At 34.7% G+C, this 18,136-nt stretch overlaps 1 protein-coding gene across 4 annotated transcripts in view; it reads right to left on the bottom strand.

Annotated features, from left to right (window-relative positions):
- Nucleotides 1-2,488: 2,488 nt before the first annotated feature.
- LOC309506949 (uncharacterized protein) overlaps nt 2,489-18,136 on the bottom strand; it is a 34,546-nt gene continuing 18,898 nt past the window's right edge. For 3 of the 4 annotated variants that reach the window (XM_082180981.1, XM_082180982.1, XM_082180984.1), the window contains 10 exons: nt 13,684-13,734; nt 13,349-13,471; nt 12,701-12,841; nt 12,377-12,451; nt 8,512-8,610; nt 8,282-8,365; nt 7,444-7,545; nt 7,223-7,321; nt 3,509-3,543; nt 2,489-3,268 (listed from right to left, as the gene is read on the bottom strand). In XM_082180981.1, coding sequence (XP_082037107.1) covers nt 3,113-3,268; nt 3,509-3,543; nt 7,223-7,321; nt 7,444-7,545; nt 8,282-8,365; nt 8,512-8,610; nt 12,377-12,451; nt 12,701-12,841; nt 13,349-13,471; nt 13,684-13,734 — 965 coding nt within the window. In that variant the 3' untranslated portion in view covers nt 2,489-3,112. The other variant, XM_082180983.1, reaches the window with a different exon arrangement.

Raw genomic sequence — 18,136 nt, 5'->3', positions numbered from 1 at the left:
TAGTGAACTGTCTCATTTCCAGTAAATGATGTTCTCAGTGATATGTTTTGAGGTTTTTTGTTTGTCTTCTGTTTATTTCTTTAATTGATTTATCTTTTTGAATGTGTATGTTTATTTTGGTTTGATTATTGTATTGGTGACTTATGGTTATATCATTTTGTTCTTTTTGCATATCACTGGTTGATGATGTCTTTTTTTTCTTTTGTTTGTTAGCAGGGCCTGGGCACCCGGGGGCAGGCGAGTGACCATTTAGGTGGTGACGTCTTCACTGTGTGTCGTGGTCTTCTCTGACATGAGTCGTTGAGTGTGTGTTAGTGTGTGTTAGTGTGTGTGTGCACTGTGAATAGAGTAATTTTCATAAGGGTGACATCTTGAGACTGCCCCTGTGGGTAAGCCCAGGTTCCTCTGCTGCCAACGATAGAATTAAGCAAATAGATGAGAGTGATTGCTGGTCAACGCCTTTTATAATCATTATGTCTTTGAATAATTAATAAAATCTTTTTCATTACCTATGTCTCTGATTCCAACAGTGATTAGAACCTGTGTGTGCCTGTGTTTAGAGGTTGTGTTAAATTCTTGGGGTGAAATTCCCCAGGTGGCGTAGTCGGAAATTATATCAATTTGAGTCAACCACGCCCGCTCTGCTACATATATTTAGTATTTTGTTTCTCTTAGTTCATTGACAAGTGTTTTCTTTTGAATTTATATTATTTTGTTTTGCACTGCCTTCCTGGAACCACTGGTGGTTCTGGCAGTTTATATTGTGCTTATATTGTGATAAGTTTATTCAAGTGTTCTATTAGTATACTTCTTTTCAACTAAAAATAAGAAAGTATACTTTCAGTCTACATTTTATGTACTTCTCAGAAAGTGTACTTGACTTATACTGAGAGAAAAGTCCAAGTATATTTGGCCTGTACTTGTACTCCTCTTTTGATCGAGATATACTTAAAAGTATAATTAAGTATTCAAAGTATACTTGGCTTGTAGTTGTTAACTCTTTTGAGTAGCCTATTAAATATACTTTATTTTTTTACATAGTTTTTCATATACTGATTAAAATATTGATATAAAACAGATATGTTTCTAATTCTGTGTATCTGAATTTTTGTATATGCTAGTCTACTGGTTGTAAAAAACATAGGAATTTACTTTAATTCTGCTTTACTCTTTCCCTAGCCTAGCCTGACTACGTCAGACTTCGTACTTCCGCTCAATTTCAGTTCGCTTCTGTACTCAGTCTGAGATAGCGACCTATCTTCCTGTTTTCCTCCGGCCTGAAAACAGCCGGCCAATCAACGAACAGAGGGCGGGCTGAGAGCCGTGACGTAGACGCTGATTGTACCGTGGATGCGTTGATTTACTTCACATAATCTGCAAAAGTCGTTCACAGCCATGTTCACTCCTGCATTTCGCTCAATGGTTTTTATTTCGCTCGATGGTTTTGTTTTCGCATCATACATGCAGAATCATGTGATGCAATGTCTTGACCTGCCTGTCATTGAACCTTGGTAACAACAGTGACCGGAGACGTTTTCTTTCAGTGTATCAGAATCAAATTACTGCATATCTGCATATTTTCTGAGAAATCACAAGAAGATGGAAGTTGGTTTAAAAGTTCCATCTTGTGTTATCTTGAGTTGCATTATCTTGAGTCAAAGTTTTCTTGAGTTACATTCCCCTCCCAGTCTAGGGGTCAGAAGGGAAGGTAATAGAAAAAAAGATAATTAAAAGTAATGTAGGGACATAAAAATACGGGGAGAACAGACCTCAGCCTCAGTATCAGAGTGAAAACATGACACACAACTTTCACGAAAAGTAAAAGAATGTTTATATTCTCCATACACAAATATACAGGAATAAATCTTCAGTAGAAAATTTTGGCCTAAAATAATAACAAAAACAAAATAGAAGCTAGCTTTAGCAGAGCTACCTACCCTGCAAAAAAAAATAAAAAATAAAAAACATAAACTTTCGAGGACCAAAACCAAGAGAAAAAGGTTATACACAAAATAAAAAGGCACTCCCTCTTCCCAGGTTAAGATAGTTAACAGGGGTAAGTTACAATCGCTTTCAACCACTCTCAAGTTAAACCAGAAAATTAGCTCAATACCAGATTATACAATAGCTTTAAGTTACCCAGAGGTAAAAAGTCAATACTAGAATGATACAATACCCTTTAATTACCCTCACAAGAATAAGCTGGAAAGCAAACGAGGAACTGTTGCTTGCAAACAACTAAAAAGTATAGGTCCTCCTCCTAACTCAAAGTTACCACAGACAGTTTTCAGTCTAAAGCAGAAAGTATCTTTTTTTTTTTTTTTTTTACACACAGTCGAATCCACAGCCTTGCAATATATACTTCATTTGACACAGGCATTCTATATAACAATTTTTCATTTGTCAAGTTGGAAATATGTAATATTCAAAATAAATACAAAATTTAATCAGTGCAAAAATATAACTCAAAAACTTAAGCTGAGTTAACTCCTTCGGATGAGACGTAAAACTGAGGTCCTGACTCTCTGTGGTCATTAAAAATCCCAGGATGTCTTTCGAAAGAGTAGGGGTGTAACCCCGGCATCCTGGCCAAATTTGCCCAGTGGCCTCTGTCCATCATGGCCTCCTAATCATCCTCATATACTGATTGGCTTCATCACTGTCTCCTCTCCACCAGTAAGCTGGTGTGTGGTGGGCGTTCTGGCGCAATATGGCTGCCGTCGCATCATCCAAGTGGATGCTGCACATTGGTGGTGGTTGAGGAGATTCCCCCCTTCTATGTAAAGCGCTTTGAGTGCCGAGAAAAGCGATATATAAATGTAATGAATTATTATTATTATTATTAACATTTCCCCCCTAGATTTTACCTTCAGAATATTTCATGTGCCACTGACAGCCTCAAACACAAAGCAGATGCTCCTCATGTGTAGCAGTTGGCAAGGTGTATTTTCTTCAAATGCTAGTCTGTTTTCTTCATATATCTCTTTGATAACTTTAGAAAGATGTTAGTTTTCTCTTCAGCAGACCACATTATGTGGATAAAAAAAATAAGTTAGTATAAATCTGCAGGTATTAGTATAAGTGTGGCTGTGTCTTTTTCTCTCATTGTTGATTATGTTTGTGATTCCACTGAATCTGGCAGAGTTTCCTTGGCAACTTCACTCCTACCAGCCTCCTGATCTGGATTCTTTAGGAGAGGATTCATGTCATGTGACTCCTCCTCTGTTTCCTGCATTGATTCATTGGCTACTGGAGTTTTATTAGCATTCTGTGTTCAAGACAGGAGAGGGATTTTAAATACAAATAATAAGGACAGTTGTTTAAAATTAAATAAATAGCATTTTGCTGTAGGCCAATAATACTGTATATCTTCCATTAGACGTTCATTTGAAAATCTTGGTTCTATTCTCATTTAGTAAGTGGATTATCATTAGTGCATGTGTAAATGTATCTATGATCTATGTTAAATGGTTGGTTGTAAATCTCAAATCAATTAAATAACACAAACCTGAAAACACTGCAAACACTTCATGTTAGAAAACCCTGTGTTAAAAGCAGTGAGAGGAAAATATATTTTAGTCAAGTCTCATTTTAAGCACAGATGTACTAAAGCATCAGTTAGTACAATGGCTGATTCCTGGATTGAACATTTACATAATTAAAGGACTATTCGTGTATATCGAAGCATGTCACCATTGTTGAGATGCATATGCTAATTCTTGATGTCTGTGTTTGTCAAAAATTATTTGATCTACAATGCATTTTAAAAATCGCAATTCAGAATGTCTGACCTGTGGCAAGAAATTATCATTGGTGAAAAATAATCTATTAATAACAAATAACCATTTTTGCTCAGTTATGAGATTAGTGATTAATTCTACTTCATGATGGTTAAAACTACATCACCAGATCATATTTGTTTCTGGTTTCCTTTGTAACAAACCATTTGTTTTGGTAATCACTGTTAAAAAGACAACAAACTTGCATAAAAAAGCCAAGAGTCAAACTGTCCAACTAAATGAAACAATGATCACCATAATGGTGACTTTGCAAAACCTATTATTTCCTATAAAACATCAACATAAGCCCTATTCGCACTGGATTAGTATTATCTGAGGACCTCGTGTGATCTAGAAATTACTAAGATCACAGACAACCTCCGCAATTATTACAAATTACTATAGGTCACTAGGTAATACTTATCCCGTGCGAATAGGGCTATAGTGGTAATAAGTGAAGCTGGTGATGCTGTTTGTGGAGTTGTCTCGTCTGCTGAGATCTTGAGAGATTTAATGCCGTCTTTTATCTTCAGTTGATTCCATATCCGGAAGTCAGTTGTAGTTCTTGTGTTTCTCTTTTCTTTAATGATTCTGCTTATTATCATCAGGTGTTTTCAATGCTCAATCATCACTCAATTAATCATTTAATTATGTCATTAACTCTAACACTGCATCAGTGTTACTTTTAACACCCTGCTGGTGGTTCCCATATAAATACAGAGCGGTGTTACAGTTTTTCTCAATTGCTAAAACACAATTTCTGAAACCTTGCTCCATTTTCTGAAAACATTAAACACAAAACCTCATCTTCAAGCTCTATTTACAAAACTTTCACCTCAAAACAGTTTTACCTGTGTTCAAAATTAAACACTGCTCTCAAATCCTAAACAAAGTGATCAAAATGATATACTCTATCAAGCAGTCAGTAAACAATACACCAAAAAATAGAAAACACATTGTTCAAAACATATAGTTCTCAGGGAGAAGTACATTTTCTCACATCTCAAAACAAATTTCATATTTTTCCCTCATTGTCTTTTGATGAACGAAAACATGTTCTATCATAGTAGCTCAAAATTGATTAGAAATTACTACTCTGCTTTGCTCTTTGCAATTGTATTTTGTGTTCTTCCTCCTTGTACCCCTATTTTTACAGTACTGTACCCTGCATCTCACAAACTCTGTCTCTGTGATACTGTAATTCTTGTTCTTTGTTGATATGAACCTGCAACCAGTCAAAATCTATTGAGCAGTCAGTACTGTTAACAAATGGAAAGCACAATGTTCAGAGCCATACAATTTGTTCATTGTACAGTATACAATACTAAAAGGGACAAAAATCAAAGGAGTAAACGATCAGTGTGCTTCTTCTTGTCTTTGGGCATCATTTGAAACAGGTTAAATCAATTTTGAGTGGTTGTGTTCAATAAATGACACGTGTTCTCTATTTTTATTTGACTGTTGCCACTTACCAGTATGGATGACATGTGCATTAGAGTGCAGAATGTGTTTTGAGAATGAGAATGTGTTCAGACTTTTGCTGAAAAGTCTTAAGTGAGATCTGCAAATTGTGTTTTACCATGTGAAATGGTTTAAGGTATTGACAACAGACTGCACAATTAGCTAAAGGAGTTCAGGCCACTGAGAACTTTGTTCAGCCAATGGGTTTTAGTGTTTTAGCAATTGAGACAAAATATAAATTTAACACCAGGGATTTTACTGTGTAAACACTGCAAACTCAGTTTATCAAAAACGTGTCACAGTCCATGTGGGAGATATATATATATATATATATATATATATATATATAAATAAAAATAGAGAACACGTCTGGGGTATTGTATGGGCGGTTTGGACGACAACACACATGCATTATATAATTGCATTGCATATAATATGTGCTGGTCAACTAGTCTAAAATTAAGAAACCCCTAGAGCACAGTAAAAAAAAAATATTACTAAATATAAAAACATAGGAACATTGTGTACAATTAAGATAGGGCCAGGCTAATTAATTTAATTTCCAATATCCAAATATGATACTAAATACCACAGGGAAAGGGGCTTCTATTTGTGACGTGCTGTCTTTGCATTTGAACATTGCACATTTTAAACAGGACACGCATTAGCTGAATAAATGTTAGCCAATACAAACATATTTATATAAAACATTTGACAATGAATAGACAGGAGTCCAATAATAGCATAACGAATCACTTATTCTAAAAATAATATAAAGTATAAGTTCCGAATCCGACATAATGAGGGCTGTGTTAACAGTAAAACGTCCGTCATTTAACGAATTTTAAAAGCAGGGATGGATAATACAAAATGCTTTTTGACAGAAAAAAAAACAAGCAAGAACCAAATTTAAACTTAGCCCGTCAATTTTCATTTTACAATGATATTATGTCTGTGTGCGCGCGTCCGTGTTTGTGAGAGAGCTCGCGCAGCACGGTACTTTTTAATCCATAAGTAACTAACGTGCTAGTTTTCATACAAAATAAATATGTAACATAATTAGGTACTTTAGTTATAATTAACAATAACGTAACACATACGTTTCTCAACACTGAGAATGAATAAATAAACGCCTGTTTCTCCAGACTCGCGCTTATTAGTAGGCTAATCCACAAATCACAGCACTTTCATAATCACTAAGCCTGATGGCGATTTCAAGATTTATAGTTCAGCATTACTTGAGCATTTTATTATTTGCATGACTGAATGATGTCTTCCTCTTTTCTGAGTGACCATGAATAAACGAGTATTTTAAGATAATCCATGCGATCTGTGTGATCATCGAATCCATAAGATTAAGTTAACTCAACAATCAACTTTCCACATCGACCCCAGGCCGTTTACCTTCAGGAGTCACAGCACTTGTACCGTACTACTGTACTGTCCTCGCTCATGACATCAGTCAGACGGCGGCCGCGGGGGAGTGGAAGGGGGATCGAGCGGGAATCTTTATTGGTGTCGATTTTCAGTCTCTTTTTAATGATAGGCCTTACGCCTTACGCATCTGTCAATCATCCCCGCTTGCTATTTGGGGAATGAACCCAGCGCTATGATTGGTCGAACTCTTCGTCTTTTGCTGTAGGCTAGCTTGATTTGAGGACAGCGCGTGCACAGAGGCGTCACCAGGTTTTTGCGTAGTTTAAAGTGACAAATCGTATCAGCGTACTTTGAAGTCAAAATGCGTATCCGCTACGCAAAATGCGTACAGGTTGGCAGGTCTGTATATATATATATCCTTACACTCGATTATCACTTCAATAAACTGCTTGATGAACAAAGATAATGCATCAGTGGTCAGATAATATACCTCTTTTTTTTGATGGCAATGCATTTTGAGTTTAAAATTCTCTTCTGCAAACCAAATTTAAATGCAAAAGGTCATTAAGCGGGATTGAATTTGTAATAAAAACGGTTGTACTTACATGGTCCAAACATGGTCAGAATCAGCAGAAAAAAGGTGAAGATGCTTTCAGAGGAAAAGACGACAACTCTCAGATCTCCCGCTGCACGCTCACCATTGTCTGAGGATTAAAACACAAATATTACACTATAATAAATATATAAAAATATTTAAATGTTTAATATTTGCTTTTAAATAATTTAAGTTATAACAGCATAACACTATGATGATGTGTTGACTTACCTATTTTCAATATCAGTTCAGTCATCAGTGTAACGGAGTTCACTAATACAACAACAACTGATCCAAACACATAGAATACTTTTTTTAAGGTGAGGGTCAGATCTGTAAAATAGATTGAATAGTACATAAAAAAAGAAAACAATTTGTTTAATTACTTCTGACACATAAAACGTTTTACATCTATTCACATATATTCAATATATTTACTGTCTTGTTGGTTAGATCATCTTAGTCATCTTAGATCCGTTTTTATCATTTGTGTAGTTCTTCACTCTTCTCAATTAACGACGGAGGACAAAACGTATTCTGATTGTCCAATAATACGTTTTAACCGATGTTCTAGTTATTTCAGTTGCATTCATTTTTGATCAGTTATATGATTTTATCAAAATATAAAACACAAAAATCCATCCAAATATTTTGCAAAAGCTGCATGTGTTGATTTGACCTTTGAACTTGACCATAACAGATTTTAGTCGAGTTCAAGTTCACTTTATTTGTATAGCACATTTGCAAAAGCCACTAGGCTGACCAAAGTGCTTTACAGAACAACCAGATTAAAAAATAAATAAATAGTAAGACCTGCATAACAACACATAAAACACAAAGAGCAGCAATGCTAAGCGAAACCTTAAAACCAGAGTGACAAAACAGTATCAGATTCAAATTTAAAGTAAAACAGGAGTAGCAAAGCAGTATCAGACTCAATATGTATATGTGTGTGTGTGTACTATATATATATATATATATATATATATATATATATATATATATATATATATATATATATATATATATATATATATATGATGATTTAAGTTAATGATCAAAACTGTACCTAGATCTTTATTCACATCAATGTAAATTGTGTTCATCCACAGCATTTTCTGAAATATAGCCACACAGACCCATCCTTTCAAATCTGCACACAGAAGTTTTTATTATATCTTTGATATTCATTGAAGGGTGAAACCTCTTCATGTTGAAAAGTTCATTTACAAGTAATACATATCTAAACTTTTGTCCAAGAGATATAATATCAAGTATAGTATAAAAGTATAACTGTACCTTGTAACATAGTCAGCTCAATTGCGCAGAAATAGATCACTACTGCAGTTATAATAAACATGAAGATTATCCATGAGATATTGGCGAGTAAATTTGAACCTGAAAAATATTTAAATGTTTTCATTCAATAAACTGATCAAAACCAGCTAAGATTTCTCTTAATCTTAGGTTTAGTCTTAAAACTCTTATTAAGCATAACACTGAAAACAAACAAACAATATTTAACAAATTAATTACATGAATTACGGTCTTACACGTTCCTCTGGACGGTGGTACTTATCTAAGCTGTTTTTGCTTATCTTTGTGGATTGCCACCTTGCCTAATTTTTTCCTTACACTAAGTGTCACTGCAAGTAATACTTTAAGGCCCTCAGACCAGACTGAATCATTATCAAAAGGAAACATGCTGGTTACTAACATAACCTAGATAGACAGGAACAAGGCATTGGAAATGCTTGCTGTGTTGTGTGCTGCACTGTTAGCAACCATTTGCCAGATTTCCTCAGTCAAAAGATTCTGATTAAATGACACTCAGCTTTATGGTCCTGGGCTAAGCAGTTCCTGTACCACGATGAGATGCACTGTTAGACCTTACCAGGTTTTTTTTACAGTAAAATACTGGCAACACTGTTGCCAGTAATATACTGTTAATTGTACAGTTCTTTACTGTAATCTACAGTATGTTACTGTAAAAATGCACTAAATTAAAACTCGAGTTTACTAATTTCACTTGGAGAAACCGACTGCCTTAAATGAACAACTGTCATTTAAATGTATTAACTAAAACGTATAACGCAGAAATAATGAGAACAAAGTATTACTGTGAACTTTTTCCATTTGAGACCACTAAAAAACTATTGAACATAAAAATATTTCCACTGGACCAGTAACTACACAGTCACCACTGGTTTAATACAGCAACATGCAGCAACTCATCAATGTTTCTAGATCTTCTCCTGGACTGAAGCACAGACTCTACTCTTCAGCACAATGGTGACCCAAAAAACTAAATTTTACAGTAAACTACTGGCAACAGTGTTGCCAGTATATACCTGTTTTATAACTTACAGTTTATTACTGTTAAAATACATTTTGTGGGTGTGTCTTTTTATCTTACACTGTTAACCCTTTCAACGCCACAGGAAAATCCCCACTACAAAGAGTAAAAGTAACATTGAGACAGTGTTGCAGTGAGATAATTAAGGGAATATGTAAGAGATTGTTGAGCATTAGTGATGAACACCTGCTGTTAATAAGCAGAATCACTGAAGAAAAGAGGAACACACGAACAGAAAATAGAGAAACACAAGAAATACAACTGACTTCCAGCCATTACACATTATTACACGTATTATTAACCAGCATGACTTTATTTCTGTCATACATCTACAGAAGTTGTTATTGAGATGTTTAATTGAAAATGTTTGGTTTGAAGTTACCATGAAGGAGATCAGTGTTTGCTTTAGTTGGGTTCTGGACTTTTAACTTTTTAACATTAGTTTCTCTGTCGCTGCTTGAACTGTGTTTTTGCAGATCACGCTTCTCCATTCACACATGGTTTGTGAATGATTACAGTTATATTGATTATGATGCCAAAATCATCATATAGCTTGTTCAATCACTAACCTCATTCAGAATTTAATCCTGTTTCAAAAGTGTTACATTACCACCACTGTGAAACTACAGCAATGAGTTACAATGACAATTTTTTTTTAACACATCATGCACAACCAAAGAAACTGTATTGTAGAAACACAGAGATATCAAAAATTAGCATGTGAATCTCAACAATGGTGGCAATATTTTTTGTTATTATTATTCATGCAGCAGTGCATGCTGGGAGTTTTATACTATCCTGGAACCCCATGAAACTTTTGATTGTCACCATTGTTGAGATTCATGTGCTGATTTATGATGTCTCTGTGTGTCTTGAGTCAAGCAGGTGTTCAAAATGTTTTAATGCACCATATGATTACAGTATCCTTTAGAATAACAGGTTACATAAATATTGCTGTATTTCATGCTGTAGATGAACTGAAATTCAAAAAATATTAAACATCCATTAATTCAAAGCTTATATACAGGTTATGATCAGAGAATCAGACATGTCCAGGATGATTATGGCATCATCTCAACAGCCTAAAACACCTGATCATCTGCCTCTTGGCTTTTTCTTGCCATAACAAATGTGTTTTATAAACACACAATTAAAGCAGCCAGAGTTACCTAATCTTATAAAGTCAAGGGTCAAGAGACCAACTAAAACAAATACTGATCTCCATCATGGTGACAACAAACTTTATTATTTTCAATAAAATATCAACAACTAAATAACTGTTAATTCTCTACAAGAACTTTTTTACATGTATGAATTGTACAACATGAAAGATATATTACTGTTTTAATGGAAAATGGTATGATATTGTCAGAATTTGGCCTTTTTTTACAGCAAGGGTTAACAGTGTGCATTGAGTTAATACACTGTCTTGCCCCAGTATAGACGGTTCCAATGGCAACAACATAAACAACCGTTACTGCACATAAACTAGCCTGGGAAAACCCAGACAACTTCCGGCAAATTTAGATTTGCTCTGCAAGTAGTCTGGCAAAGAGCTCATTCAAGGCCATTTCCATGCCGTGGAAATCGCGGCACCAATCAGAAACGTTGAGGCGGGCTTTACACGATGACAATCGCTCTGATTGGTTTTTAGGTCTAGCCTATCCAATTGTGCCCAGAGGCATTTGAGCGACGTCCACTCCGTTGGTGAAGCGCACCAACTTTTAAATGCAGCATTATTATATTCAAATTGCAAACACATGAGGACAGTCTCCATGAAAGACCCACTGGCAGATGAACATGCTGCTACATTTCTCTCCGAAACGGTAGGAAATTAAATTAGATTTAATAGAGGATTTTAACTGTGACAAGATGATTGACAGGGCAGTTTACATGACGGGATGCATGCGACAGATCCGTACGATAAAGATGATGAAGTAGTATGTCCAAAAGTTGCCTACTTTTTTGCTACACATTCAAAAGTAAATACATTTTCTTCACAAAAAGAGTACTTTTATGGCGTAATGTAACATAGGCGAATTGGGACGCAGCATATGGCTTTACACATGACGATCGCTCTGATTGGTTTTTGGAGTTTTAGGTCTATCCAACTGCGCCGAGAGGCATTTGAGCGACGTCCGTTGGTGACGCCCCTTTGGAAATGATTTGTCTATGGAGCTTTGCCAGACCATAACTCAGTTACAACTGAGAATGGTCTAGTTTTAACCAGGCTACACATAAACACTTTTGTGGCCCAAACCTAACTTCCGGTAGACTTACGCAAATAATCAATAACAATAGAGGCTGCGTTATCTTTCGTATGTGTTATCTTTCATTTTAATTGTGCAACATTATCTGACAGCGATGCCGGTGTAAATCAGTAGTGAGATCTAAATAAGCTGTGGGCTGCTCAAGTGAACTAAAGTTATACTGCAAGAGGAATAATTGGAATACACTATGAATTTTATTTTTAATGTAAAGTTTTTATTGTTTCAGAATGTTTATTAAAATCTCCCATTCTGTAGGGAAAACGTATGCGTAAGCAGAGCTCGACATTAATGCTTGTCCGGGACAAGTGGATTTGTTTAAGGGGCAAAACAGAATTGAAGGGAATTGTACTTGCCCGACAGGACAATTAGCCTGATTAAAGCATCAATAACAAAAAATAACTAGGGAATCACTGAGACGACAGAATGATTCTGCATTCATTTAGTTTAAAGGCACTGAATTGTACCTTAATATAACAGCTTCGAAATAATTCCGATGATCACAAAGAACTATAAAAAGATGAATTCATCACATACTTACAGCTTTTCTCTCTGTTTAGGCCACGCAAACAGGAAAACGACAGAATAAAGAAAACTGGGAAAACAAATTGAATCCCTAAAAACAGAAAAACAACATTTATGTTAGATTTGAGATTTATTGATAAATAACATATTTAAATCTGTTCACCAACACATTTACTTTCAGTTAGATAAGATCAAACATGCATTTTAGTCTGGGACAAGCTTAAGCCTAGTCTGTGAAACAGGGCAATGATCTTCCACAGTTACTAATATTACATCTGTGCTTTCTTTTGTGGAATAAAAAGGACAACACATATGTACAAATTAACAAGTGGTTACTAACCTGAAACGTAAGTGGCGAATATAAGGATGACTTCTAATGAAGGCAGAACAAAATAGCTGTAAACAGCTACATCTGTTATTTTATCCCATAAGCATTTACACGTCTCTCTGCGGCATGGGTTCCTCTTCACTTTAGTCAATACTAAAAAATGTAAAGTATGTTAAGTACATCCAAACGATTTCTTCAGTTTTGTATGAGATGTTTTTATTGCAACAAGAAGTTTTGAAAATATTGATTAAATTTAATAGCACGATGACAAGAAGAGGCAGACTGGAATTAATAAGTTATACAATTTCATGAAATCAGAGTGTATATCTATAATAGAATAATATGGTGTTGTACATAATGTTTACACAAACAAAACATACATCTTTGTACATTTGTATATACACTTAAACATACATTTTAGAGCATAACATGTTTTTTAATAATGGAACACTGCATCATCAAAATTGGTAGTGTGGCTAATGGCTAATCGTCATCCATTAATCACTTATCTCATTAACTTTAACACTGCTTCAGAGTTCATTTTAACACTTGAGTATGGACTCATTAGTATACAAGTATAATAAGTTTTGTATGTGTAAAACAATTATTGTTAACCTGAAAAAAATACTTTCCACAAATGGAAAAAAGATAGAAACTTACTGTAAATAAAGTAGATGACAAATAATGGAATCAAAAATCCAAACACAAATATTACATTTGGAACTCTGGTTGTCAATCCACCATATGGAGATTCAAGTGATTCCAAAACACGTGCAAAAATAACTGAATCAGAACAACAAGTAAAAAATAAATAATAATAATTAGCAAACTTGAATAAGCAGCACTGGAGACATGCAAGATCTGTCATACTAAAATAAATCCTTTTATCTGAGGAAGATATAGAAGAAATGTATAACCTTAAGTACTTATAAAATGTTATTTTTACACTATTTTACACGCTACAAATTATTGAAGAATATTATCTTTTTACCAACCTGAAAAATAAACTACCATAAACATGACAAATTCAGAGATAAGAGCCAAACCTGTAAAAAGAAGAGTTCAGTTACATATTTTTTGAGTACATTAATAATAATATATATATTAATAACACTTTAGTTTAGGGTCCAATTCTTACTATTACTGTAACTTGTTGCTTATTAGCATGCATATTACTATATCGGTGGAAGTGATATGTGAAGTCCAATGATGGTAACCCATACATGGAATTAGGATACGTTTACATGACAACGATATGCTTAAAACAGAGAAGTTTTCCTTTGAGTTTTCCGCGTACAGACGACACCATTGTCAAAACGATCCCCGTTCACACGGATTCGTGAAGATGACTGAAAACCTGTATTCTGCTGCCTGACCATTAAATGGCAATGAAACACTATGGACTGAACACGTAATATGCATGCGAATGACGTCATTGTCTTCAGAGATTTGCCAAAAGCATAAACAGTTTTATGTTTTTACTAGTACAGTATTAATAATTAGTTTACAGTGAGAATTGGACTCTAATCTAGAGTGTGACCAAAATATTTGCACATTCATCAGAACATCCAAAAATATGAAAATTTGTTATAATACACAGCAATATCCAAGGTGTTAAAGAATGAACCCCTGCAGAGTACATATGTTCCCACACTGAAGGGACTTAAAATAACACAGCTTTGAAGGTAATGAGATACATAAGTGATTAATTAAGTGATGATTGACAATTCATAGTGACACCTGATGTGCATAAGTAGAATCATTGAAGAGAGGAGAAACAACAAGAACAGAAAAAAAGAAAGACATCCAGCCATTACACATTATTGCACTTATTATTAACCAGTTTGACTTTATTTTGGTCATGTGTCTATTGAAGTTCTTATTGATAATCAACATAAGTTTAGATGTTGATGTTTTAATGAATACTTGGTTTGATGGCACCATTATGGTGATCCGTGTTTGCTTTAGTTGGGCTCTTGACCCTTTACTTTTTAATGTTAGTTTTTCTCTGGCTGCTCCAAATTTGTGTTTATAAAGCCGTATAATTTCAGTCAATGAGCATTATAAGTATTTTAAACATTAAATACATGTATTATGATTCCCTTTATTTATAGAGAAGCTAAGTGCGCTGTTTTTAAATGTGTGACAGGTTGTTGCATTCCAATAGATATCATGCCCAGCAGACAAACACTTGATCACACAAATAATATTTCATATGAATCAGACTTGGTTACTAAAAGTTATTTACAGCATCCAAACTAAATGCAAAGTATTTTTCAGCATTGCAAGATTTTTATTTGCATCATCCACTTAAAACCCCAGTAGGCCTACACGCTGATGCTAACGCTTTTACTGTTACATCACTGATGGTCATTTGGGCTCATATTCCATATTTATGTCCTAAAGCTGTTTGTCACCGCAATTGTGCTTTAAAAGGCAAAATCATCCGTTTTGACATTTCTTATATGTGACCCTGGATCACAAAACCAGTCTTAAGTCGCACGGGTATATTTGTGGCAATAGCCAACAAAACATTGTATGGGTAAAAATTATCAATTTTTCTTTTATGCCTAAAATCATCAGGATATTAAGTAAAGATCATGATCCATGAAGATATTTAGTAAATTTCCCACCTTAACCCTCTGGGGACCAAAAACGCGCCCACGCGTTTTGCTCGTTTTTTTTTTTTAGCAATGAAAATAAACACTAAATGCTCTGTTAATTTTGATCTTTCATTTTCGTGTAATACATCAATCGATCCTGTTCAGTTTCTATTTTTTTTCTGTATATTCACAATAAAAATAAAGTGTTTTGCTTTTTGACAAATAAAGAAACTTTAACATGATGCGATTTCTGCCTTCTCTCTGTCAGTGAACTCCCGTTTGAAACGCGTTCGAAAATTATCTATAACTCTGCGAAAATTCAGTCAAACAGGCAAACAGACCCACGGGCATAAAGCTTGAGATCGCAGCTTTTAAATGAAGTAATTTATATAAAAAACAAATATTATCAGCTTCTGTAATCTGTATAAAAAGAGAGCGACTCCAGTCGAGCTCATTACGAGCCATTCAAAAGTAATTTGACCACGCCCCGGAGAGCGCGTGCTATTCAAACGCAAATTCTGAGAACCATTTCAGTCTGTGAAACGCCCCCACATCAGCTGTAAACAAAGAGGCATAATATAGCCTACCTTATGGAGAAAATTTTCCGTGCTGATATGAGGAGCAGATCCCGCTGAGGAGTGAGGTAGGCTAAGTTATCCTTTCTCAAGTGTAAATGTGGAATAACGTTATGGAATAACGTTGTAGGCTTATGTAAACAAAAAGATGAATCGCGTTTCTATAATATGAATCGCGTTTCTGTGAGATGAATGAAGGGTACATATTTGTAAAGACTGTTTAGCCTAAATATGAATCGCGTTTCTGTGAGATGAATGAAGGGTACATATTTGTAAAGACTGTTTAGCCTAAAATGAATCGCGTTTCTGTGAGATGAATGAAGGGTACATATTTGTAAAGAGTGTTTAGCCTAAATATGAATCGCGCGTCTGTGTGTGAAAGAATAAACTGCTTTTACAGTTACAGTTACTGCGTTACAGTCAGGCGAAGTATGAAAGACAACATTTTGTTGACTAGATTTGGGTACAGTTTTTACTGTAGAATATACTGTCACATCAAATAAGCTTTTCTGCTCATATATATAAAATACTATTTTGTCAAAAATAAAGTCATAGACTAAGATGTTCCAATGTTGGCTATATTCAAACTAATGAATACATATGATAAAATGTAGGCCTATAATCTTTTTTTTTTTTTTTTTACAAAGAAAGAGTACTTTTTTGCAGAAATATTGCTGAAATTGTAATTATTGTTGTAATTGTAACCTTTTTAATAAAATAGCTAAACATATTTACAAGATAGATGTAAGCAAAATCTTAAATGGTCAATAAGTCTTCTTCAAAATATATATTTTGTCTTTGCATTGTGGCTCAGTCAGTGTCACACCTGAATGAATGGCTAATTATGCAGAGACATTATGCAGAGTGGGTGGGACTAAGGTGTAAACTCCTCCCCCTCGCATATTGGCTTTCCAAGCAAAACCTGTTTTACACCATTTAAATCAATGTATTTTTTTTTTGTGAACGATAAAGCAAGACTATTTTCACATAATTTTGAAGCTAGAACTGAAAGGGACAACATCCATTAGTCAAAAGTCTTGTGGGCACATATTTTGTATGAGTTTTGTGGTCTTATTTCAGCAACTTTCATTTTAATTTTTTTAAATAACCACGCATAAACATTATTCTCTTAAAAATACAAACATCTACATACATGTTGCTCGCATATTATGGTAGGCCTGTTTGTGCTATATAGAGTGAATTTACACCTTTGCCATTAACATGTTTATAAATAACTGAAAAAAGCACAAATGTCAGAGCATGTCAGAACATCTCAAGGGCCCCAAAAACAGCTTGGTCCCCAGAGGGTTAAATATATAAAAAAAATATTTTTGTGAGTGGATGCACCACAATCGCCTATAGAAATGGACAACTTTAAAGGCGATTTTCTCAATATTTCGATTTTTCTGCACCCTCAGTTTCCAGATTTTCAAATAGTTGTATCTTGGCCAAATATTGTCATATCCTAACAAACCTAATATCAATGGAAAGATTATGTATTCAGCTTTCAGATGATGTATAAATCTCAATTTAAAAAAAATACACATAAGACTGATTTTGTGGTCCAGGGTCACATATCGTGTCTACCCCGTGAAGGCTGTCTACACTGGACACAGCGAATGTGTAAATCATTTGTCCTCCGTGTAATTGCATGTAGTAGCCGCCTACTTCAGAAGTATATCTGTACTGTCAGTGAATCATCATGTTGCCCGCTGTGTCCAGTGTAGACAGAAGAAAGACGAAAAACAGAAAAGAGAAAACAGACGTCACATAGGGACAGATGTGTTAACATTTCAAACATTTTAGTTTTACATTATTTAGAAACTGTTACGGAAGCGGGGAAGATAATGGGGAACTATTTGCTTTTGACGCGCTGTCGCGTCGCTTGCGTTCAGTGTAGAGAGGGTGTTACTGATATTTTGGGGATATTTAATTTAATTTTATCAATCAATAAATTCCTCTTGAAATAAACTTTGTTGTATTATTTAAATTTAATGCTGTGAAGCTGCTTTGATACAATCTGTATTGTGAAAAGCGCTATACAAATAAACTTGACTTGACTTGACTTGACTGATGCTTGGATCTGTGATTATCATAATTTGTGTGTAATCCTGAGTTTATCCTGATGGAAATATAAAGTAGTGTTAAACTCCAACAATCTTTTGGAAACTAGGTGTTTAACCGCACTTCATCTTAATTTGACTTTAGCTCACATAGATTATTGCTCCTTTCAAGGGTGCAAAATGAATCAGATCCCGCCCTGAGTGTAA

Source organism: Leuciscus leuciscus (genome assembly GCF_965113295.1).
Source record: "Leuciscus leuciscus genome assembly, chromosome: 1".
Taxonomy (NCBI): domain Eukaryota; kingdom Metazoa; phylum Chordata; class Actinopteri; order Cypriniformes; family Leuciscidae; genus Leuciscus; species Leuciscus leuciscus.
The sequence above is the reverse complement of the archived record's forward strand: the minus strand, read 5'-3'. Positions and strand labels throughout refer to the sequence as shown.